The 27,321-nt window shown below is 32.9% G+C and overlaps 1 protein-coding gene across 4 annotated transcripts in view; it reads left to right on the forward strand.

Moving 5' to 3' along the window:
- The window catches only part of PCDH15 (protocadherin related 15), a 1,016,126-nt gene that overhangs the window by 119,565 nt on the left and 869,240 nt on the right, over positions 1 to 27,321 (forward strand). For all 4 annotated transcript variants that reach the window (XM_063669967.1, XM_063669968.1, XM_054435813.2 and 1 more), the window contains exon 2: positions 18,723 to 18,841. In XM_063669967.1, coding sequence (XP_063526037.1) covers positions 18,751 to 18,841 — 91 coding nt within the window. In that variant the 5' untranslated portion in view covers positions 18,723 to 18,750. The remainder of the gene's footprint in view (positions 1 to 18,722; positions 18,842 to 27,321) is intronic.

Genomic DNA, 27,321 nt, shown 5'->3' on the forward strand with positions numbered 1-27,321 from the left:
ACATTTTACCACAACAAACACAATTTTAAAATTTAAATGAAAAAAATTAAAATTATTTTAAAATCTGAACAATAGCAAAGCCTAATATGACTTTCAACGTCTTATAATATCTCAGAATTTTGTTCCTTAAAGATGTTTGGTTTTGCACATTTTTAAATTATAGATTCAGAGGCTGCATGTGTAAATTTTTTGCATGGATATATTGATTTGTTGCATGGATTTATTGTGTAATGCTGGGGTTTGGGCTTTTCCCTGAGCAACACTTCCATATTGAGCAATTCAGAGCCCAAAGTCCTAAATCCACCTTAGTATGCTATCAAGTAAATCTCGAACAAATCTTTTAATTTCTCTGGGCTTCTGTTTTCTTATGGGTTAACAGAGAAGAATTAGGAAGATATGAGCTTCATTTTAGCTAAGATTCTTTGGATTTTATGACTCAGTTAAGAACTTCTGACATCACTATGCACACACACATGGGTAGCAATTTAGTTTTTAAGAATGTGAGAGTATCTCAGATAGATTCTTATCTTGCCTGCGTAAATAAAGGGCTCTCTGAGAAAGCATCCTTAAATTTCAGATATTATAAAAAGAGGAAAAGTAATCTATAAAAAGGAAAGCGATTCTTACATATAAGAAGTATCAAACACAGCTGAATAATTTGTATAATATAGTTTAAACCATGTTTAAAAAATCATCTTGTTCGTAGTAAAGATGCAATAAATGCCATTATATAAATGACCAATTTCTGAATTACTAGTGGCTTGTGCTGATGGACAGAGCCATAGTTCTAGATACATAGTTTATGCCAGTGTTCCAAGAACCTGGTATTTGTTCAGTTATTCAGGCTAAAGTGGTGGTGAATACAACCAAAGAGAAAGAGAAGTTTCATTACTTGCTACTATCCAAGTGTTTTAAGTAATTACCACCCATGAACATGTATATTTAAGACTGATTTCTAGAAAAAAGAGAAAAAAATAAGAATTCTCTCTTTTCTCACCATGTATGCTAATTTATTTATGACATTAGTAAGGAAATTTCCCTCACTACAAATAAATGCTCAAAAATGAAACAAAAAAGACTTAATTATGAGATTCAAAATATTTTAATAGGTAAACTTGAAGAAATGTATTTTAAAGAAAACTAAATGTAAAAAATAAAAATAATTAGTAGTTTGTCTACTCTAATCCTACATGCCAACAGTTTCATGTGGCTGGAGAATAAAAGAAAACACAAACATCAAGTGGTCCATCATCCCTATGCAATAACTATATAACTGTATGTGTTTTGCCAGTTAATTCACACTATTACTCTTCAAAGGAATCCTTCATACATTCTCTTTATCCTCAAAGCTCCAATACATCTTTCTCATCTACAAACTTCCACCTATCCTGGACCTTCTCTCTGGTTAATTACCACTGTCTAGAGGAACTAATTTCCTCTACCAACCTAAGAAAGGACTTTTCTCTTACTGTGCAGATGTGTCCATTCTCTCTCCTGTTTTGTCTGCATTTTACTTTTTAATATATTACTTTCATTGGTAATAGCTCTGTCTTTAACACAAGTGCACACATGTGCCAAGTTCATGGACTCATTGTCCCCATTGTCTTCCTATCTCCACATTTGGTTGCTCACTTGCACAGTAAAAAAAAAACTAAAAAATTATATGAACTCTATTTTCTTGAAAACCTCTAGTCAGGCTTTTGTTCCCACTCCTCCACTAAAACCATTCTTCTCAAGGGCATCAGTGACTTCTGTTTTGCAAATACACAATAGTTAATCCTCAATCCTTATCTTCCTCAACCTATTAGTGGCACTTGACATATTAGCTTTTTCTCCTGTTTGAAATCCTTTCTTCATTTGGCTTCAGGCATTCCCTCTCACTCCTTCTTATCTCTTTAGCTACATACCCTTTATTTTTCTGACCTCTAAATATTTGCAAGTCCTGATTTTTCTCTCTTTGTACATCCTCCGTAGATAGCCTATGTTAGTTCCATGTTCATTTCATGACTGGCAATTTTTTGTCTACCCTGACTTTCAGATTCATATCAATCTATGGGACATCTCTATTTGGTAGTTTAATAGATATTTCAAACTTTATTTGAACAATTAAAGCCAAACTCTTGATTTCTACTCCAAACCTGCCGCTCCCCAATAGGGAGGATCACATTCCAGTAAGTGGCACCTCTATTCTCTCAGTTTCTTGTTGGCTACATTTCTCATCTCAAGTACTACTCCCTCCCTCTCATTAATCTGGCTTATTTGCTGTTTCTCATCCATGGCTGGCATGCTCCCAATTCAGAACCATTGAAAGTGGTATGTCTGCTTCCCTGTTATGGGATTCTCTAAAATATCCCTTAGTTTATTCAGGTCTCAGCTCAAGTGTCATTTTCAGAGGGCTTTCCTTTAAAACCCTGGCAACTTTCTCCCTACTCCAATCTTCTTTCTCTCCCTGTATTAGTTGTTCTCAGGTTGCTAATAAAGACATACCCAAGACTGGATAATGTATAAAGGAAAGAGGTTTAATTGACTCACAGTTCCACATGGCTGGGGAGGCCTCACAATCATGGCAGAAGGTGAAGGAGCAGCAAAGTGATGTCTTACATGGCAGCAGGCAAGAGAGCTTGTGCAGGGGAACTCCCATTTATAAAACCAGATCTCATGAGACTGATTCACTATCACAAGAACAGTATGGGGGAAAATGCCTCATGATTCAGTTATCTTCACCTGGCCCCACCCTTGACACATGGGGATTATTACAATTCAAGGTGAGATTTGGGTGGGGACACAACCAAAGCATATCACTCCCTTTACATCTTTCTTCAAGCATTAACACAACCTAAACTATATTTGTATTATTTCTTCTTTTCTTAAAAAAAAAAAAAATGAAAGCTCCACAAAGACTTTGTGAAGCAATACATTTCAAACAAGGTGAAAAGAGTCTTAAAAATATGCCTGATCATTATATTTTAATACCTAATATTAGGAGAAATGCATCTCAAAATGAGATGACAAGTTTACGCTTCAGGCTTGTTTTCATGAATTGCAAAAAATCATTTTAGAAAAAAGAAAAAGTAACCTCAAACACTGTCCCCAGACGCTCTTCTCTGTTATTGTTCTTTTCATTTCCGTTTGGTTAGGGGCCTCTCTTTATTTTCATTTATCTCTTATCACTGCATTTACCACACAACATCTGTCCCAAGAGAAACAGATAACTCATCCCTTTTATCCTGGGGGAAGAAACCTAACCTCTTATAAATGAGCGAAATCTATAAAGAAGCTAATAGATTTAATCAAAGTTAAATAATAAATGCTTTGATTAGTTATATTTTATCTTGGCAGTCTAATACACGTGTTAATATAGCATATACTCAAATACACATATGCATAGATATCTTAGACAAACATTCTTTATCAAATATGTGATACTCTCAAGAATTAAAATTATACCCAAGATTCAAAAGTTTACAAGCTGTTGGAAAAAATGAGTGTCTGCTTAATTTGTTTTTAAGAAACTAAAGTAACAATAATGTTTTAAAAATAACCAGGGATTCATTTCAATTTGTGGCATTATTTTACTTCTAATGGAAGTTTAAACAAAACTTTTCTAATTAGACTAAGTATGTTCATTCTCTTATTAGTTTTTCTTTCTATAAACAAATAACTATTTCCAGACTCCTAACTCCTCTGTAATTACTGTTGCTCAAGAAAGCTCCATTCAGAATGAGATTACAAGAAAATTATAGACATAAGCCATACTTAAAGTTGTTTAATATGACAGCTGGAATAGCTTATGCTCTGTATTTAATACTTAGTTAGTGGAAGATAGTGGATGATACCATTTTAGTTATAACTGAGAGTATTAAAATTAGTTTACTTATGTGTTTTCACGAAGAATGATTTTTGGAAGCTAATTTCTGTAAACAGTATTTCTCCCTTTAATTAATGTGCAACAGAGTGTGTTTTGCTAGTGTGTTTTTTATTTGTCTACGAACTCTTTTGATAAGTATCATGAAATACAAATAATTGTTTTTCTCTTCAATACAGCAATGATCAGGGCAAATTTTGTGGTTTAGACCAACAAAGTGTATTGGACAGTCTACTATATCACATATATTATTGTCAATTATATGTTTTTAAATTCACATTGATTACATAAGTGTTATGCAAGGGTTTGGAGAATTCCAGCTATATCCTCAGGTCTATATCTATTTAATGTTGTATCATTTTTATTTCCTGCCATATATAGATGTTATGCTACTTTAAAAAGTTACATTTATTACAGATATAATATTATGTATGCCTTCTCCTTTCACCTTCACAAATACATAAATGATGATCTTGAAGGTGGTAACCAATATCTAAAATTCACTTGGAAAGGCTTATTTTTAATTCAATTTATTAAAAATTAGAAAACATCTACAGGGAACATTTCTCATGCTTTCAATCATTTATATCTCTTTTTTTGTTTTTAAAATTTGAGTTTAGCAGTAATATGCTTAACTGAGTATTATATAAGGACCCTCATTGGAAGTTGAAATGCCAGCCTTAGTGTTGCTCACCAAAAAATAAAAAATAATAATAAGCAGAAAATACCAAAAGCTAGTTTATAAGATTTTCTAACACCATCCCTCAAACTCAAAATAGTATAAAAAATATAAATAAATGTCATCCAAATGACTTTAACCTAGGAATCTGGTATCATTTTAAAGACTGCTCACATGATTACAAAATTTAGAGCATAAATCAACACATGAGGCAAAAATGAAGTTTGTGTTGGTGATGACTATGCCCAAAATGCATTCTTACTTTAAAGGTAGATATGCATTTAAGAAACCCTTTGTGCATATATAAATATATGTGTGTGTGTGTATATATACATATATTTATATATGTTACTTTGTAAAGTAACTACCTGATATTTCTGAATATTTCTCTTTTGAGAAAATCCTGAACAACAGCAGTTCCAAAATTTCCACCTAGTATATCCTCAGCATCCTGGTACATTAGCTTTATGATGAGTGCATATATTACTGTGATAGATTTTTCTAGGTAGGAAGATACTCTAAAGTGTGAGAATTTTCAAAGATTGTGATTATGAAAGTAAGTTTTGGACGTGATGATAGTACAGTGGTCCTAAATGCATATGGAGAGATAGCTCTGATCATACAAATGTCGTGTTACTAACAGATCCTTAAGCCCAAGGCTTTAAACTATCGCAACATGGTCTGGATGGCACATAAAGCTGCATTTTCTTGGCCAACACTATACACTAACAAATAGTTTAATTAAAATAAATTGCATAATTGCATATGAAAATCCAGACACTCAATGTTATCTAAAAAATTGGAAGATGGAAAAAATAGACGTAGACTTCTGCAAAGTTGCTAAGTTTAAATTCAGCAAAGTCTCCAGAGCCCCCATTATTTCTCAATCAGCTTTATTTATTTACAGTATTTTATGGACACTTAGATTCTTATGCATTTATTATCCCTTCCTGAAATAACTGTGATGTTTACACTTAATATATGCAACCTGACATGCGCACACACACACACACACACTGCCATGCACACACCCTATTACCATTATATCTGATTTAAAAAAAAACTTCATACACCCCCATTTACAAGGTATTAGTGGAATATATTTTTGTTTATTTGTTTTGTTTGTTTTTGGGCTCTTAATCTGTCCCCCCAGTAACACGATCATATCTCACTGTAACCTTGAACTCCTGGGCTCAAACCACCCTCCCCCATCAGCCTCTGGAGAGTGGTAGGACTTCAGGTGTGTGCCCTTACTCCCGGCTAATTTTTTTATTTTGTCTATTCTGCAGAGACTGGGTCTTGCTACTTTGCCCAGGCTGGCTTCGAACTCCTGACCTCAAGCCATCCTTTTATGTTGACCTCCCAAAGTGCTAGGATTACGTGTGTGAGCCACCATGTTGTGCCCGGAATATACTTTTGAAATGCATGATGAGTTGGTTGGTACGGGCAACAGTATGAAATTCATTTCTACTTCAATTCTCCCTTTCACTATACCTTTATCATTATTAAAACTGCAACTTCAAAATCATCTATAATATCTGATTTCATCTTTTCCCATGGGCATCACATTAGTGAGTTTCTAATCTTAAGATTTCTGCTTCCTTTCATCCACAAAAGATCCTTGATTTTGATTTATTTCACCCATCTCTGACACTGGAAAGGAAAATGAAAGTTTCTTGCTGTTAATTTAAATGAAATTTTGTACTTATTAATGATGGTTTTCTAAGATAAATATCTTGCTGAATCGTAAGATAGTAGACTTTTCATAGTTTAGAAAGTTTCACTGCGTGCTTTATGAGTAGTAATTAAAAACTTGAACCTTTCAACTTCGGCAGTAATTCTAAGGGGAAAGTGTTAGTTTTTAAAGTAATTATTGCCTAATTAGACGAGAGTCTTAATAAAGTGGAAGAAAATTATAATTTATATTTCCACATATGCTTTGTTCAATCTTTTGTTTTTGTTTTTTAAAATTCTTCTTAAGGTACTTTTTGTCACTTTCTATTAATTTAGTCATTTCAATAAAAATATTAAAATCATACTTAGTGGCTATGTTCACTGCTTTTCAGTGACTTTTCTATGAAGACATATTAAAATAGATATTATTTTAGGATAGAGAGAGCTTTGCCAATATTAGTATACTCAGACATAGGGATGAAATTTGAGAAAAGATTAGTTTAATTGGATCACAGAAACAAAAACATCCCCAATAGTTTTTGTTGTATATAAACCATAAATTTTAACTTACAGGCTGAGATTTGGTTCTTGTTTTCCAAGTATTAATATACTTATAATATTCTTATATTTTATAAGCATATATTTTATCTAAGTTTGACAATTTAAAATATTATTTTATAATGAATATATATTTATGTACAAACATCTCTATACTCTCTGTGAGGATTTACAATATTCGTAGCCCTTTCTCCAATAATACCTTAAATGTGTCTTAAAGGAAATAGAACTTCCTTAGAATTTATCAATTATCGATCCTTGCATATTCAGCAAATGCTGCAGGAATAAGTGTTAAAACTAAATTTCGTATATAATACAGATTTGACAAGAACGCATTAGCTTTAATGTAAATAACAGGACATTTTGTGAAAATGATAAGTTTCCTTTTAAAATTCATTTATTCAAAACATCAATGCTAATCTGAGCTAAGCTATTTGCTGGGCTCTGGGATAAAAAGCTGGGATAGGAGTTTGGCTAATAATGATTCCTCTTCTCAGGGGCATAAAGTGAAACACAAATATTGCCAAAGTACCCACTGACAAGCAATGTAATTATAAACTGAGATGTGTTCGCTGAATACAAAAGAAAGGCTATGAAGGATTATCGCAAAATATTTGACCTATACTTGGGGGAGGAAGTGACTTGTCAGAGAAGTATTACATGAGGAACAAATTCTTAGGTTGAAATATGAAAAAGGAGAAAATGCCTAGGCAGAAATAACTAGCTAAAAATAAAGTAAAATGAAATTTGGTTATGGTAATTAATACAGAGAGTTAAAAATTAGTTCGGATTGAAAAAAAAACATGAAAAGGCCTTAGAATTAAAAAGGTCAGAATGAAATTATGTCTTTCACTTATAAAATATCTTGCCAGGGTGTGTTGGGAAGTAAATATTTTTCATTATTGACTTTTGGAAAATTAATAAGTAGTAAAATATTCCTAAAATAATCCCCAACCCCAAGGGACATATAACAACTTATTTTGAAAGTATGGAAAAATGGAAAACAATCATTAGAATGCCCATAAAATTTAAGGTCTGCACCATTTTAATAGGATACAATATTATACAGGCAGTTTGAATTTACTATATAATAGCATAATCTAATATTTAATGTAATAAATTTAAAAATTTAAGTTAGAAAAAATGTACTCTAGTAATGAATGTACCATACAATTAGCATTGACACTAAGAGAGAGAACGACTACTTTTCAGTTTGGTAATTTTGAAATGCAAGGATACACTATAAAATTAGGTATTTGTAGGAAGAGACTAAAGTTCTTAGTGTATTTCTCATGAAGCATAGTCTTTGTGAGTAAGAGAACTTACTCAAATTTTATTTGCCCCTCAAACATAAAGAACCAACTAATTGTAATATCATTTACAGATAAGACAGAGTTTTACAATTATAAAATTACACACAATTGACCCTTGGACAACATGAGTTTGAACTCCATAAGTCTGCTTATACGTGAACTATTTTCAATAAAAGTTACAGTTTTCTAGAAAAATAAAACTCAGCTTTACATTAAAATCCAATCTCTAATAAATATGACAGTGACCTTTATGGATTTGTATCATAAATGAAGGGCTTACATGACTATACAATCAGTTATTTTTCTAAGTCAAATTATCCATCTTCACATTGTGCCAGTTGAGAAGGTTGATCATTTCTTTAATCATGTAGATTTATGAGATAAATGGTAAAAGCTTAATATATATCAAATCAAAGCTTAGAAATATTTGTGAAATGCTTCCTTATATGGATGTCTTTCTGTATTAGACTTTGAGTTACTGTTTTTGAGATGATATTTCTGCAAACGTTCTAGAATATAAATTTCATACATGATTTTCTTAGTATAAATTGGTAAAGTACAAAGAGAAATGAAATGGAACAGTCTACCATTTGGTTTTAAAGTTATTAAAGCATATCTAATGATTTCAATGATATCAACATCTATCATACTCAAAAAATATTCAACATTAGCATTATTTTTATCAACATCAAATGTACAAACTTAGTTCTTGAGAGAATTTTACTATTTTAAAATTATTATAAATGAAACAGTTGCAGTTCAGTTGGCCGAAGACCTTACCTAAAAAATCCTGCAAAAGTAAAAAGTGATATGTAGAGAATGTTGATTCTGCCTCTGCATTGATATAGTATGAAACTTTATGATCTCTGGTTAGACTTCATATAATGTGAAGTATAAATAAAGTGTAGAAAAGATATGACATATGAGATATGACCCCTCTGATAAGAAGAGGGGCAATGGAGGATAAACCTAGTTTTATTCATTCTACTTAAACATGTCACCTGGCAAAGTATTAAAGTACACATTTTCTACTCTATTCATGTTAAATAAATATTGTAAGTACATGTTAAAAAATACATATTAAAGCTATATAGAAAACAAATATTTTATTAATGACAGTTTGTATTTCCCAATCAGTATTTACTCTAGTATCCCTTACATGCATATTAATATTTAAATAAATATTAAAAGTTATATGTTGGCCAGGCACAGTGGCTCACACCTGTAATCCTAGCACTTTGGGAGGCCAAGGCGGGCAGATCATCTGAGGTTGGGAGTTCCAGGCCAGCCTGACCAACATGGAGAAACCCTGTCTCTATTAAAAATACAAAATTAGCCGGGCGTGGTGGCACATGCCTATAATCCTAGCTACTTGGGAGGCTGAGGCAGGAAAATCGCTTGAACCCAGGAGGAGGAGGTTGCAGTGAGCCGAGATCATGCCATTGCACTCCAGCCTAGGCAACGGGAGCAAAACTCCATCTCAAAACAAAAAACAAAAAAAAGTTATATGTTTCCTTCTGTTACCAACTATATCTAATAAAAATGACATGCTTGGATGAAGCTGGAAACCATCATTCTCAGCAAACTAACACAAGAACAGAAAAACCAAACACCGCATATTCTCACTCATAAGTGGGAGTTGAACAATGAAAACACATGGACACAGAGGGGAACATCACACACTGGGGCCTGTCGGGGGGTGGGGAGGTTAGGGGAGGGATAGCATTAGGAGAACTACCTAATGTAGATGATGGGTTGGTGGGTGCAGCAAACCACCATGGCACGTGTATACCCACATAACAAACCTGCACGTTCTGGACATGTATCCCAGAACTTTAATTTAAAAAATTTTTTAAATGACATGCTTTACCAATTAATTTTACATTGTTTAAATGCAAGCAGATTTAAGAAAAAAAAATTAGAAATGTAAATACTATCTGTTTGCTATGTCATTAAACATGTGAAGTCATTTTTAAAAATTAGAACTGTTATGAATCTTTTATTCTAAATCTGTCACCTACTTAAAAGACTATTATTTAAAACCTTATTTCCTACCAAGCTATGGTAATGGCAAAAGCAAGTAAAGTAATATGACTGAGTTATAGCTCAAAATTTGTTCAATATAAGGAACAGAAAAGTTGTAACTAGATTTATAAAAAAATGCATTTATTGTATATAATTGATCATATATAAAATAAAATCTAATTATTTAGTAATTAAATTTCATTTATTTTCAAAATATAATTAACAATATAGAATGCAATTGTTTTACAAAGCTCATTTAGATTGTTGGCAGAATTCATTTCTTTTTTGTTATATGACTGAGGGCTGTTGTCTGGAGGCCATCCTCTGGTCCAAGAAGTCACCTGGAGTTCCCTGGCATATGTCCTTCTCCAAAGGTAGTTTACAATACGTTTGCTTCTTTACACAGAGCAGGAAGATTTATCTTTCTCCAGTGTGCTAAGACTGAATCTTATATAACTTAATTGAAACAAGAAAGTGACATCTTGTTACCTTTATCATATTCTACACATTAGAAGCAAGTCATAGATTCCACTATCTATGGCAGTGGTCCCCAAGTTTGCGGCACCAGGGACTGGTTTCATGAAAAATAAATTTTCCACTGACCTGGTGCTGGGAGCAGGAGAGTGGTTTGGGATGATTTAGGTGCATTCCATTTATTATACACTCTATTTCTATTATTATTATAATATATAATGATATAATCATACAACTCATCATAATGTAGAATCAGTGGGAGCTCTGAACTTGTTTTCTTGCAACTAGATGATCCCATCTGGGAATAATGAGAGACAATGACAGATCAATCCTCAGGCATTAGATTCTCGTAAGGAGCATGCAACCTGGAACCCTTGTATGTGCAGTTCACAATAGAGATTGCACTCCCATGAGAATCCAATGCTGCTGCTGATCTGACAGGAGGTGGAGCTCAGGCGGTAATGTGAATGATGGGGAGGGGCTGTAAATACAGATGAAACTTTGCTTGCTCACCGACCACTCATCTCCTCCTCTGTGGCCTGGTTCCTAACGGCCATGGACCAGTACTGAACCCCTGATCTATAGAATAGTATTATATGAGGATTTGATTCATTGTGAGCTACTTTAGGTGTGACTGTCACACTCCGTTAGACTGAAAACTCTATATGGACTATTATGTATTTATTATTAATTCATTCATTTTCTCATAAAGCTGTAGCCACTGCATCTTATAAAGTACGTTATCTAGAATCAGCGCTCAGTAAACACTTATGCTATAAATGAACAAATGAATATTCTTAACTTTTATTTTTTGTTCAAATTTTCATCTGTCAATTACAGAAGAATAAAATGGATTTTATTTTCCTAATTTGAAACTGATTCTCACAAGTTTTAACTAGTTTAAAAGCATAACTAGGAATGCAATACAAGACTCTCATGCCAGAGCCAGGACTTTTATTATATTACATTATACAAGTCACTGACATTTTCATACTTTTACGTTTAGTCTCTGTTGACTGACTTAATACTTTTGGATTTTTTTTGCTGATGGATTTGCCTTAGGAAAATACTCATTTACTCATTAATTTATTTGTGTTTCTTAGAATCTATAATATTCATCAAACAAGAATATTAATCAGAATCACTTTTCTGTGCCAGGTAATGACACCACACAGAACTCTCTTTCAAGCTTCTTTTTTAAAATTATGCATGCATTTGCTTGAGCATTAAAACTCCATTTTAAATTTACTTGCTTATATTTTTAAGCTAAACACTCCACTGATGAAATAATGTTTGGGCTTCTCTTTTTATATTTCACTTTGCTTGCTCCTTTCAAACTAAGCTTTTTCCCATGACTTTTCTAACAAATAGTGAGAAATGTATTTATCTAAAAGACTAACATTTAGATGAAAGTTCTGAAAACATAGATGGAATGGAAACCTCAAAAAAATGGCAATTAAAATTTGTTTATCTCCTAATTTGGAGTTATTTTACTAAAGTACCTTGAAACGTATATTAGGTAAAAAAAATATGAAATATAGTGCATGCTCAATAGCAAAGTCATTGTGAGGAAATGGAATAATTTATTTCTATAGTAGAAGCTTAGTGTCTGATATGCACTAAATATAAAATAAATACTAATTGAGTAAATGTATGTATAAACACTAAGAAAAATATCCAATATAATAGCAATAGTAAACATAGAGATTAAATTTCCACTCATTTAAAAACATTTTTGTTGTATTCATATTTTATTAAACCAACTAGTATGACTATATTATTATAACATTTGGCATATATCTATTATAGACTACACTGAATATTAGTTTTTTTCCATGAAGACACAATCTTTAAACATAAACAGATTAATTATATTGGTCAGTCATTTATTTTCTTGAGAAGTAGTATTCCTCAAAAAGAAAACCAGTGTTCCTCCCTCTTTTATTTAAAGTTCTATTCTTAAAACCAGAATTTAATAATGAATAGACTCAACAGACATGTTAAGATACTGATTTGAATTTTCCAAGAATTCACCATAGCTGTAGAATAAGAATGCCAGAGCTTGGACTTACCTTATGTGTTTCATGTGGTTTCGGGAAATATATTTTGAGTTAAATTTGTCTCATCTAATGCTTACAACTGTTGATTATATATTTAAAATGTTTAAAACTGAAATGAAAGACCTTGTAAATGATTGAAGTGATTGCAAGATTAGTTCTTAATAATTTATATTAATTTAAAAAATGATTTTCATCAATTTTATTTTATCCCACAATGTTTAGGATGAATCTATATGTAGAGACAGAGTGCACCCAAAAAACAAATTAACATTTTCTTTTTATTTGAAATGGAATCTGTCTTGCTCTGTCGCTCAGGCTGGAGTGCAGTGGCGCAATCTCAGCTCACTGCAACCTCTGCCTCCTGGGTTCAAGCTATTCTTCTACTTCAGCCTCCTGAGTAACTGAGATTACAGGTGTGCACCACCACACCCGGCTAATATTTTATATTTTTAATAGAGATGGGGTTTCACCAAGTTTGCCAGGCTGGTCTGGAACTCCTGACCTTGAGTTTTCTATGCTCCCCAACCTCCCAAAGTGCTAGGATTACAGGTGTGAGCCACCACGCCTGGCCAAATTAACACATATTTTAAGTTTGGTAGTCAAGGCACATTCAGATGTAGTAGCATGTTAAAAAAAACTGTAAGCCCAAGCAAAGATCTAGTAAGCCGGATTTAGCAGGACCGGGTGGGAGAGGTGCCTTGGACCTCACAGTGTCCTATGAAAACATTAGTTACTTTCCAATCTTACCTCAAATTAGCTACAACGGAACCCCTTGAATTTAAATTGCAAACTTTAAAAAAGTGGGATATAATATCAATATCATTGATATTACCTATCATTAATGTAAATTTAAATAAAATATATACTTCTTTATATAAATTGTATATGTGACTATGTAACAATTTTATATATAAATATACTATATAAATGTACTATAAAATTGTCAATAAATATCAATATATTTTTATAGATGAACATATGATATAAACTTATACATATGTATATTTAGTAAAGAAAAATATAATGTGATCTAGAAAGAAGGAATGTATCTGAAAGGCTCTCTGAAATTTTATTTCCCTAAAGTTCATATTACTCATTTTAAAAAAGGAAAAGCTGATTCATCTGGTAATGCTGAAGGGTGATGAGTACTCTCTGTAGTGGTGAAGACATTATTAATATTTACCACCATGCTGAGGTAGAAGACAGGTTTCTCTCTAGTCATTTAAGGAAATTCATATTTGGTATGGTAAGATACAGTGACTTCGGAAAGCCTCATGTTTTTAGTTTGAAGCTGAGGTTGCTTTGAAGGGAAGTTTGCTTTATTCCAGCAGGTAGGTAGCATATGTTTCTCACAAGGAATACAGAGCAGTGACAAGTTTTAGTTTTATAGCTTTATCTAGATATTGTTACAGATCAAGAGTAACAGTAGTTTGGCTGAACAAACTGTTGAAGCGCAGACTGCATACATACAGCTCATTTCACTGTGAGACTCCAGCTTGCTTCATGGTTGTGTATTGGTATGGGGTTTCTCATCAAGGTAATGATGGTGTGTTCCAAGCTTTGATATCTCAAGAAAATTAGTGTTTATTCACATAGTAGTCAGAGACATAGGCTACAAAATAGTTAACATTGTAGAAATTGTATTTAAGAGAAAACTGCTGTGGTGTCAACCTTGGCTGCTTTTGCCACGTGTCATTGCAACCACCCAAGACTCAGGGAGGAGGGATAAACAGAAAAAGGACAGACCTTTGTGTATTCCCAGACTTTGGATTTATATTTGAAAGTGAAAGGCAGTGAAAGACCTTTATTCTCCTTCCAAGAGATGAACAGAAATCTGTACTCAGAGTAGTAGATACCATCAAGGATGCTGTCAGGGTTGTCAGAATAGTTATACTTTCATTGTAAAGTTCTCATTCAGTTATTTTATCAGATAACATTTTGGTTGCTTTGTGTAATCTCACTTCATTTACTGAATGAAAATTATTGTAAAGTGACAATATACAGTTTTGAAATGCTAGCTGCTATTTTCATGTCACTTATTACATTTTAACATGTTATATAACTTATTTATGTTTGTTGTTGGTCGTTCTTTATTTTGCTGGAATATAACATCCATGGGAGCAGAGAAATGTGTCAGCTTCGTTCACTGATATTTTCCAACTGCCTAGAAGAGTGAGTGGTATCTAGTAGACCCTCTATAAGTGCTTGTTGAATAAATTAATTTTTGAGAACATTGAATGACAGAGAAATAAATATGAGATTTATCTTGCAGGAAATACAAATGATGTGAAATTCAAAATTAGTATGTTTGTCTTGAATAATTGCAGTAAAATATTCTTAAGCCTAAGGAAAATGTGTCATAAAACGCACATGGAATGCAAACCACTTACGTGTAATATTATACTATAATAGGAAAAAAACACTTTTCCCCAGTATTTTGACAACAGAATACTATTTCTAAGTCACGATTGCAAAATGATAACTTTATTAGCTATATTAGAGTACTGAATATACTAATTTAATTATCTCTTAAAAAACAAGTATAACGTATTTATTTATAGATCACCTACAATTCTTTTTAGAATTGAACATGCTTTGGATTTTCAGAACATAACATTATTAGCCAATAAATTCTGGAGGAAAAATATGTACGCGGGGAACATGGAAAGAGTTTGATTTGGGATTTATAGTAAAAGTAAAGTACCACCATAGAGGTGTTGTTTGACAGGCTTTTCATTTACCTATAGTCACTTCGCAAGATTTTGGAATTCATCTCCTATAGGACTTTCTCTTGTAATTCTAGAGATTATAAAGTTAGTAACGAAAACAGTCTTTTGTCTAAAGCATTTGATCTCTTCCAATTAATTTCATCACAATCACAGAAGTGCCACTATAAGTTGTCAGTTGACTGGCACAATATTGTACTAAACATCTTGGTCCTGTAGTCTTTTACACAATCTCTTTGTGGGAGGTAACTTTTCATTATATCTTTGTTTAGAAACTGGGTTTTCTCATTAAGTCAATATGTGTTCTGTGTTTTGGGGGTATCAGGTTGATGTGATGAGTCATAGCTTTCTTTCAGGTCTCTGTAAATATTGAGCCCATTGAAGTGGTGAAAATTTCTTTGGAAATCAGGCAGATATAGATGAAAGAGTAAAAAAGCTATAGAAATTATTATTATTATCATTATTCAAAGACAAATAAGTATAATATTTCCCCTAAAATTATCTCCTTCCTCTGGGCAGTAAATGCTATATCTATTCTAAATAGATTTTTTATGAGTTTTGTCTGTGATGCTTTCAAAAATATACATATAATCCTCTAAAAACTTGCAGAGCCATAGATCAAGAGGTTTTGTTTCTGGAGGCATAATAATGGCAGTGACATTAATGATTTTAAAATAATGATCCATCAGGTTGTTTTTATCTTGGAGACTGTTCCATGAAACCAAATTAGTTTCAGTTAGGAATAAAAGAATATGCCATGATTTGTGAATGCATAATACTATAAACTAGTATAAAGGAAGTCAAGCTGGCAGATCAAGGACCCACACAGGAACACAACTATGTCCGTTTGTCCTTTGCTAAGATACTACCGTCTCTTTAATTTTGTTTTCTAATACATATCTTTTCTGGTTTGTATTAATTTTGTTTTCTAATATATATCATTTCTGGTTTGTATTAATTTTGTTTTCTAATATATATCATTTCTGGTTTGTATTTGTATATGGTTTATCTTTATATTTTTAAAATTTAAACAACATTATTTTATTTCTTAATGTCATGTTTGTTTTTCCAAATAAAAAAAGGTTTGAATCCATTGTATATAGAAATCTTAGTAGGGCTCTAATCCTTTGAGAAGGGGGTTAGAATGTCTCTCTCTCAGAGTTTAAGGGAAGCAATACAGCAGGCTGTCCTAGGCCTCCATGTGCCTTGAAAACTTCTGAGTCCTGTGTTTTCTGGGAAGTTTTCCAATACTTTTCTCTAATGGAATGAGCAAAAGTTTCTTACTCACAGACTTTGTGGTCTCTTCAGACACTCACCAGTTTATAACCTTGAGCCAGTCACTTATTCTCTGTGAGCCTGACCTTTCCTCCACAAAATGGGGATAATAATATCTACTTTCCAGCCCTTGCTAAAGATAGATTGAGTAAATCTGTATTTAAGACTTTGGAGGTTCCATAGATGCTGAGTCAGAAAGACTCGTATTAAGCTTTAGGGAGTACTCATTCTGTGAGTAAGTACACTGCATTAAGCATGTATTTATATTCCCTTACATATTTAATGTTTAGGACAATCTTATGAGGTAAATACTATTTTATATCCATTATGATAATGAGAAATGTGAGACAAAGATGCTATTTAATTTCTTCAAAGTCATATAACTAGTAAGCTGAAAAGCTTGAATTTAAAAAGAAGCCACATTCTTATCCACTGCTCTGCACAACCAGTAGCATTGGTCAATTTTATTTTTCTTTTTTCTACAGGTTAGTGTGGATTATGATGATCTCTTGGCATCTAATAATGAGCTCTTCTTTGGGCTTTCTGTCCCTAGAAATTATAAATGCAGGGGCCAAGCACTTTACCAGTTAGGAAAAAATGTGGAAGGCCCAGCTAAAAAGAAGGCAGGCTCCTTTTATATCTTAGGTAAAGAAACAAAGAAGAATAGACTTCATATTAAAATGTGTGTGATCTAGAGCAGTGATCTTTTAAAGTCAGGAACTGTGTATCCCATTAGTTTAAAAAAAGAGCTTACACCTTTAATACAATTTTACAATGCAATATATATATTTATACATGCTACTGGACAAATAAACACTATTAAACACTTGGCAATAAATCAAAAATAAATAAAATGTAGACAAAAGCAGAATTAAAATCGTGCCTTTGTACCCTCTGATAAAGCTTATCCTCAACTAGTCTAGTAGAGAGAATCCTGGGCAGAAATAGAAAACTGGAGAACTTGAGGCATCAATATTACCTGCTAGAAGCATTTAGTCTTATAAAGAAGATTGCACAATCATGTAAACACTTGGAAATCACATGAAAATTTGGATTTCTGCCTTCTCTTTGAAAATCAGAAGACCCAGAAACACTGGTTTGCATTCCCACATCACAACCATTGACAGAAGTTGAGCACCAGCTGTTCTCTTTAGAAAACCTTGCATTGCACAGTTTATCACAGCCTCTACCATCACTATTGTCCCCTTTGGCTAATTCATTCTTTTCCTTTGTCTGCTTGTCCTCTGTAGGCATTTGAGTTTGGAACCTCTGAATTAGAGAAACAGTGTTCCTATCCGTAGTCTGCCACAATTTATAATCAAGGGCATTTTGAGCAATTCTGTGTGGATAATTTCCTAAATTTACAAAGAAACTGAGCATATCATTCTTTCAATAAGACATTCTCATGTGCTCACAGGCCACTAATTTCTCAATCAGTTGTTTTCTTTTTTTTTTTTTTTTTTAACTTGCTGGGAATTGAAAAGTAAAACGAGAATTAAAATGAAATGAATCCAAATGCTTCATAAAGCAGATGTAGTGAAAACTGACAGATTTTCCTTAGTCTTTCCTGGCATAGTTAAGTCAATTCTCTGATCACTCTACTAGAAAGGAATTAACATTTTAAAGATGGGCTTTTCTACTTAATTGTATAAGACAAATTTTCATTGAAATGCTCATGTAGGATACTAACAACTGGCTTACTGTCTTACACTTTGTTGTAAAATTATGCTGTAGACAACATAAGTTTAGTAACTTAAACTGATTAACATTTGACTTACCCATAAGGTCTTAAATTTTAAAGAATGTGTTTCTGATATTAGTATGTTAACTTCTCAACCTACTTGCTGGCAAATTAAATAATAGAAGATGTCTTTCCTTAGAGATGACTTGTCTGCAAATTTATGTTGATAAACAGTTCCAGTGCATTAAACCAGTGTGTTACTTTGTTAATGGATAACGTGGCACAGGTAATTAACTATGAAGTCATTAAGGCTTTTCTGTGCTGTGACAATTGTGTTTACCTATAACAGATTAATGAACATGTCAAATGTTTCTTTCTATCTCTTATTTCAGATCAGCTTCGAGTGAACTTTGACAGAAGATGTTTCGACAGTTTTATCTCTGGACATGTTTAGCTTCAGGGACCATCCTGGGCTCTCTCTTTGAAATCTGCTTGGGACAGTATGATGATGGTAAGGTTGCTTTTAGCTTGACCTTTAGAGCAAGCCAGGATTTTTGTTATTACATTGAAAACATTACTACAGAGATGAATAATGCTAATTTGTAGTTTATTATTGAAAGGTTAGTATCTCCATGTAATAGTTAACCTTAACTAAAATAAGCTTAGAAAAGTGAAATCAGATGTCCTTTGTTTCTTAATAAAGATTGCAGTATGGTAGAAGGAATACAGTTTAGTAGAAAATCTAATGCAAGACCTCTGTTTGAATGCTTATTCTAACTAGGTAAATGCTTAATTGCTATGGAAACAATATTAAATTGTATTTACTAACCTTTGACTATATGCAAACAAAGTTCTCAAACAAAGGTAGAAATACAAAAGACAACAAAATTTGACCCCCCGATAGGGTCGGAAGTAGCAGCCATAAGTTGTTTTGGTGTTGGCACTTTAACTGGGCATTGCGTTATTTTATCCCCCACTATTTCTTTCTTTGGAAAGAATAGAAAAATAAAAAATATTTGGTATTTTGGTATTTGATTTCTTGAGCTTTCCCCTAACAGTAAGTCTGTCATTTTAGAAAGATTCATTAATTTTCAGGTTCCTTAGAATCCATTTAGTACATGATGTTTGCAATGGTCCAATTGTGCCTGTCTTAGGTATTTCAATATTGGCAGAATCTGTCTTAGAATAGCCCATCATGAGAGTTAGGATATATATAATATGTTAAATTTGATAGAAGACAAAAATGGAAAATGTTTCCTCCCTAGAAATTTCCTATTCAAGAAAATTGAGTTTTATTTCTTTCCTGTCTTTCTTTTCTTTTAACTTTTCATCGTTCTTATCAAGATTTGTTTGGCATTCATGGTGCACAGACAAGCAAACTGGTTACTCTTAATGGCAGCAAAGGATGTGCATTTATTTTGTGCTTTGCTTGGCTAAACTGATTGATCAGAAGATAGATGAATTGGTTTGGCTTTTTCACAAACAGTGTTCAAGTTGTGCATATATTAAGTCATTCTCAGTCTTCAATAATGTGAGGGATAAACTTCTTTTGGGATTTGCAAAATAATTCACAATAGTATTCCCTTTCATAAAATTGGCAGCATAATCTCTGGAACACTGCTGCTAGTTAACACAGTGTTTACTTCAAGTGCATCTGAATTTAACTTCACATCTTTGACATTTATGGAGATTGCAAATCTGCAGCCTAAAAATGATTTTTAAAAGCAGTATGTATAAATAACTGCTATTTTGAAGGAAAACACATTGAAATGAAAAAGAGTCGTGACTCTATAGTTCAAGAACGCATTTTAAATTGTGCCAGAGGAGTAGATTGGAAATCAATGTATTGGTATTACTTTATATAATAAGGCATTCTATTTTCATTCTTATTTAGTGTTCACACTGAGCAGGAAAGTATTCACTATCTGTCTTTTTTCGCATTAGACATCCATGAACCATGACTTTTTAGTAATGTAATTTTAGTTAACAGAGGAAATCACTTCTGGTTTAACCTGTAATGCTATAAATTGGTTTTCTTCATAAGCTTGTTATAGCTCTTAGTCTTATAAATATATTTGCATTGACTCTAATATGAGATTATCAGGTCATTATTGGACATCACATAGTCAACTTTCTGAAGCCTAGTGGAATTTCAGACTCGCCAAGTGATACAGCACTGTGGGGATGACTTTAATGTACTATATGAACACAGATGACTCCCCTATACTCACAGCTAGAAAGCTTTATAGGGTTTCTCCTCTTGGAAGTGACTCAGTTCTTAGGAATATTGAAGGAATGGGAAGTATGGCAGATAAACTTACTTTTTGTATAGCATTTTATCAATTTTCTAATTGTGTATATATTTCACTATTCCTTCCATGCTTGTATTCTCCAATGTGCCTCCAGATGTAATGATGCATTGTCTTTCTTTAGGTCTCCTCCCACTTCTTTCTTTCTTTTTTTTTCAAGACAGAGTCTTGCTGTGTCTCCCAGGCAGGAGGGCAATGGAGTGATCTCAGCTCACTGCAACTTCCACCTACCAGGTTCAAGTAATTCTCCTTCCTCAGCCTCCCAAGTAGCTGGGATTACAGGTGCCCACCACCACACCTGGCTATTTTTTTTGTTGTTGTTGTTTTTTTGTATTTTAGTAGAGATGGGTTTTAACCATGTTGGCCAGACTGGTCTTGAACCCATGACCTCAGGTGATCCCTCCTCGGCCTCGCAAAGTGCTGGGATTACAGGCTTGAGCCACCGCACCCAGACTCTTCCGAGTCCTTTATCTCTTTCAAACCTCCCTTAGAGACTCTTTGACATTGGTGTTATTCATTCATTCAGTTATGTATGTCAGAAAATGATTTTCATAATTCCTTTCTTTTAATCCATATAAAATCATGAGCCTGTACCATGCAGGGCTGAAATCAGGACTAGGTAAATAATGGCTAACACAAACTAGCACTAAACTGGAATATGTGACATGAATAACTTGAAGAAATATTTTTATCCAAATTTTTAGGTTTGCAGGTACATGGTTAGGTTCAAAGAAGGCAGTGGTGATGGTAGTAAACAGAAGAGAGACAAGCAAGAAAAAGTCAAAAGGAAAATAACACTTGTTATAGGTAATCTACTGGTTACATTAGCTTATTATGATTTTACATACATAGGAGCTTCAGAGAAAAATGAAGGAAAATGTGTTTAAGCTATCCTCAGACTATCCATATTAAAGAATAGTACACTTCTGGATTTTAAATTAAGAACAATTTATTCTGCTTTTCTATGTATTTTTTTAATTAAACATAAGGGAGTTAGAAGAAAAAAATGGATTGCTTTTTAAATAAATGCTTTATCCTAAAATTGAATATTCTATTATTATCCTTTTGTGTGAAATTATGTATCAGGACAACTTATTATATGATTATTACTTTTAATAATATATAACAATATTTTTTACTTGAAAACTTTGGCTGAATTTTGAATCTTTAAAAATTTCTCTTTCAAATGCTGGAATGGTTTTAGACGAAACAATAAAATTTGTAGATGGCCAATTCCATAATGGACATTTCATTTGGTTAATGATTGTAGATTTAAGCAAGTACTAGTAACAAAAATGAGGCTGATAGCATTGTTTTATGTTTAAAAAGTCAGAATGTAGCTGATAGAGCTACTAAAAAATTAGAGTACATAATAAATTTATAGTTTATGGTGTATCATTTTGTTATTTTGCCCTGATAAAAAAGCATTAGGGGTGGCTCACGCCTATAATCCCAGCACTTTGTGAGGCGGAGGGGGGTGGATCACCTGAGGTCTGGAATTTGAGACCAGCTGGCCAACATGGTGAAACTGTCTCTACTAAAAATAAAAAAAATAAAAAATAAATAAAAAAAAAACAATAGTGGGGCATGGGGGCAGGCTCCGGTTATCCCAGCTACTTGGGTGGCTGAGGCAGGAGAATTGCTTGAACCTTGGAGGCAGAGGTTGCAGTGAGCCGAGACAATGCCATTGCACTCCAGTCTGGGCAACAAGAATGACACTCTGACTTTAAAAAAAAAAAAAAAAAATTAGGATTTATATTGAGTTTATCGTTTAATGCATTAGTGATCCTGAAAATTTTATTTGAATTGGGACATGTGCCCTGATCCCAAATTGAGTGTGGGGAACCTAGGAAGCAGGTATTCTTGGAAAGCCGAGGAAGCAGGACCCTATGCAAAATTGTATGTTATGAGAGATTTAAAAAGATACGTAAAACATAGCCATTGTTCGAATATATTTTCCACAGTTAAGTAAACTAAGATGCGTGCAGCGTTTATGTTGTGGTTTATTTTGTTTTGATTTTGAGGATATATATAATAATAAAGAGTCCAAATGGACTGGGATGAAATGGTGTCTCATTTTTGTTGTAACTTGTATTTCTCTAATGATTAGTGATGTTGAATGTTTTTTCGTATGTTTGTTGGTCACTTCCATTTCTTCTTTTGGGAAGTGTCTATGTTATTTCCTCATTTATTAATGGAATTATATGTTTTGTTCTTGTTGATTTGTTTTTCTTATAGATTCCAGACATAAATCTTTTGTCAGATATATTACTTGTGAATATTTTCTCCCATACTATAGGTTGTCTGTTTATTCTGATAGTTGTTTCTTTTGCTGTGCAGAAAGTCTTTGGCTTAATTAAGTCCCATTTGTCTACTTTTGTTTTTGTTGCATTTGCTTTTGAGGTATTATTTATAAAATTTGCCTAGGCCAATGTCTAAAGAGGTTTTTCTAGGTTTTATTCTATGATCTCTATAGTTTTAGGTCTTAAATTTAAATTTTTAATTCATTTAGTTAATTTTTGCATATGGTGAGAGATAGGAGTGACGTTTCTTTCTTTTGCATTTAGCTAGCAAGTTTTCCTAGCACCATTTATTGAATAGGGTGACCTTTCTCCAATGTTTAATTTTGTCAGGTTTGTTGAAACACCGTGGTTATACATATGTGGTTTTATTTTCTAGTTTCCCTATTGTGTCCATAGATCTATGTGTCTATCTTTATGCCAATGCCATGCTGAGTTTTGTTTGTTTTTTATTATAGCCTTATAGTATAAAGTCAGATAATGTGATGCCCCCAACTTTATCTTTCTTCTTAGGATTGCTTTGGCTATTAAGGCTCTTTTTTTGGTTCCATATGTATTTCAGAATTTTTTTTTGTATAATTTTATGAATAACAAATTTGGTACTATGATAGAAATTATATTGACTATGTAGCTCACTTTGGGCAGTACAGTCATTTTAATGATGTTGATTCTTCCAAACAATGATCATGGGATATTTTTCCACTTGTTTCTGTCATGTAGTATTTCTTTCAGCAGTGTTTTATAGTTCTTGTTGCGGACATCTTTTACCTCATTGGTCTCCTTTGTTAAATATATTTCTAGATATTTTATTTTTGTGTCTACTGTAAATGAAATTGAGATTTTTATTTGGTTCTCAGTTTGAGTGTTGTTGATCCATATAAATGAAACTGATTTTCAAGCGTTTATTTTGTATCCTGAAATCTTACTGAAGTAGTTTATCAGGTAAAAGAATCTTTTGGGGGAAATATCAAGGTTGTCTAGGTGTAAGATTGTCATTAGCAAACAGAGGTAATTTGACTTCCTCTTTTTCAATATGGAAGACATTTATTTATTTTCCTTGCCTGATTGCTGAGAGTGGCCATCCTTGTCTTGTTACAGTTCCCATTCAGTATGATATTAGTTGTGGGTGGGTTTGTCATAGATGGCTCTTACTATTTTGCAGTATGTTTTTTTCAATGCCTAGTTTGTTGAGGGTTTTTATCATAAAGAGATATTGGATTTTATTGAATGTTTTTTCTGCATGTATTGAGGTGATCATATGGCTATTGTTTTTAAAATTGTTTATGTGGTGAATCACATTTATTGATTTGCATATGTTTAACCATTTGTGCATCCCTGGAATAAAATCCACTTGACTGTGACAACTTATCTTTCTGATGCACTGCTGGATTTGGTTCACTGGCATTTTGTTGCAGATTTTTGTGTCTATTCATCAGGGATATTGGCCTGTAGTTTTCTTTGCGAGTATGTGTTCAATGCTAGGTTTTGGTATCAGGATGACACTGGTTTCATAGAATGAGTTAGAGAGGAGTCGCTTCTCCTCAATTTTTTTTATTAGTTCATACAAGATGGGTCCTAGCTCTTTCTATGTCTGGTAAAATTTGGCTATAAATCTATTTGGTCCTGGCTTTTTTTGGAAAATGGATTTTTTATTAGTAATTCAATTTCATAACTCGTTATATGTCTCTTCAGGATTTCAATTTTCTCCTGGTTCAATCATGGCAGGTTACTTGTTCCCCGGAATTTATTCATTTCTTCTAGGTTTTTTCGTTTTGGATCATAGAGATGTTCATAGTCTACCACGATTACTCTCTGAGAATCTACATAGACTACTCTCTGGATATATTTTGTATTTCTGTGGTATCGGTTGTAACACCACATTTTTACCATTTCTGGTTGTGCTTATTAGAATCTTCTCTTTTTGTTCCTTGATTAACTTAAATCGCAGTCTTATCAATTTTATTTATCCTTTCAAAGAAACAACTTTTGCTTTGTTAATCTCTTGTTTGGTTTTTACAGTCTCAATTTCATTTTGTTCTGCTCTGATTTTTGTTATTTCTTCTGCTGGCTTTACATTTGGTTTGTTCCTATGTTTCTAGTTCCTTGATGTGTGATATTAGATCATTAATTTAAGATATTTTTATCTTTTTTATGTAGGCATTTAGTGCTTTAAACTTTCCTCTTAACACTGCTTTCATTGTATCCCAGAGGTTTTGGTGAGTTGTATTTCTATTTTTATTTATTTCAACTTTTTCTTATTTCTGCCTTAATTTTCTTGTTTAGCCTAAAATTATTCAGTAGCCAAGTTGTTCAGATTCCACGTGCTTGTGTGGTTTTGAGAGTTTCTCCTGATATGTCTTTATTTATTTATTTATTTATTTTGAGACAGGGCTTACTCTGTCACCCAGACTGAAGTGTAGTGGTGCTATCTCAGCTCACTGCAACCTCCGCCTCCCAGACTCCAGCGATTTTCCTGCCTCAGTCTCCTGAGTAGCTGGGATTATAGGATTGCACCACTAGCACCCGACTAATTTTTGTATTTTTAATAGAGATGGGATTTTACCATGTTGGCCTTGTGGGTCTTGAACTCCTGGCCTCAAATGATCCACCCACCTCAGCCTCCCAAACTGCTAGGATTACCAGTGTGAGCCACTGCACCCAGCTGATATATATTTCTAATTTTATTTCCTCTGTTATCTGAGAAGATGATTGACATAATTTTGATTTTTTTGAAATTATTGAGGCTTGCCTTAAGTCCAAGTATTTGGTTAATTTTAGAGAATGTTCCATGCACAGATGTGAAAAACGTATACTCTGTGGTTGTTGCATGGTATTTTCTGTAGATGTCTATTACATCCATTTGATCAAGAGTTCAATTTAAGTCTGGAGTTACTTTGTTAGTTTTCTTTTGCCCTGATAATCTATCTGGTGCTGTCACCAGACAGATTATATAATTCATAGTTGTTAAATACTTCAGCTATTATTGTATGACTTTCTTATCTCTTTTCTTAGGTCTAGTTGTTTTTATTAATCTGGGTGCTGTGGTGTTGGGTGCATATATTTAGGACAGTTAAATCTTGCTGAATTATATCCTTCTTTGTCTTTTTTTTTTTTTTTTTTTTACCTTTCTCGATTTAATATCTGTTTCATCTGATATAAGAATAGCAACCACCGATCTTTGTTGTTTTCTATTTGTGTAGTACATCATTCTCCACCCTTTACTTTGGGGCTATGGATTTCATTACACGGTAGGTCAGTCTCTTGAGGGCAGCAGATGGTTGGGTCTTGCTTTTTCATCCAATTTGCGAATGTATATCTTTTATGTGGAGCATTTAGGCCATTTACATTCAAGATTAATATTGACATGTGAGGTTTTGTTCCTGACATATTGTTGTTAGCTAGTCACTTTGTATATTCAATTGTGTAATTGCTTCATGGAATCTGTGAACTTTGTACTTATATGTGCTTTTCTGGTAGCAATTATTGTCCTTTCATTTGCATGTTTAGAAGTCCTTTAAGGATTTCTTGAAGGACCAGTCTATGGGTGAAAATTTCCCTTACCATTTGCTTGTCTGGGAAATACTTTTTTTCTCCTTTGTTTATGAAGCTAAGGTTAGTAGGATATAAAAATTTTGGCTGCCATTTATTATAATTTTTTTTTCTTTAAGAAGACTCAAAATAGACCTCTAATCTCTTCTGGCTTCGAAGGTTGCTGCTGAGAAGTCCACTGTTAGTCTGATGGGACTACATTTTATGGATAATTTGACACTTACTGCTTAAGATTTTTTTCTTCAGTATTGACCTTGGATAGTCTGATAAATTTATGCTTTAGTGATGTTCATCTGTATAATATCTTACAGATGTTCTCTTAATTGTTTTATCTGAATGTCCTCCTCTCTGACAAGATGAGGAAAATTTCCCTCAATTATTTCCTCAGTTATATTTTTCATGTTTCTTTCCTTTTCTTCTTACTCAAGAATTCCTCTAAGTATAGATTTGGTTGCTTTCCATAATCCAATATTTCTTGAAGGAGTTGTTCATTTTTTAAGATTATTTTTTCTTTATATTTGTCTGACAGGGCTAATTCAAAAAACCAGTCTTCTGCATGGTCTAGTGTATTGTTAAAGCTTTCAATTATGTTTTGAAATTCCTTTAGTTACTTTTTCAATTCATGAAGTTCTATTTTTTATACAGCTATTTTGCCTTTTATATCCTTCATCATTTTTTCTGATTGAGATTCCTTGCATTACGTATTTTGAATTATTTATCTGTCATTCAGAATTTTCATTTTAGTTAGAATCTATTGTTAGAGTGCCAGTACAATCCTTTAGAGATGTAAAAACACTCTACCTTTTTGTACTGCTAGAGTTCATGCACTGATT

Source organism: Pongo pygmaeus, chromosome 8 (genome assembly GCF_028885625.2).
Source record: "Pongo pygmaeus isolate AG05252 chromosome 8, NHGRI_mPonPyg2-v2.0_pri, whole genome shotgun sequence".
NCBI lineage: Eukaryota > Metazoa > Chordata > Mammalia > Primates > Hominidae > Pongo > Pongo pygmaeus.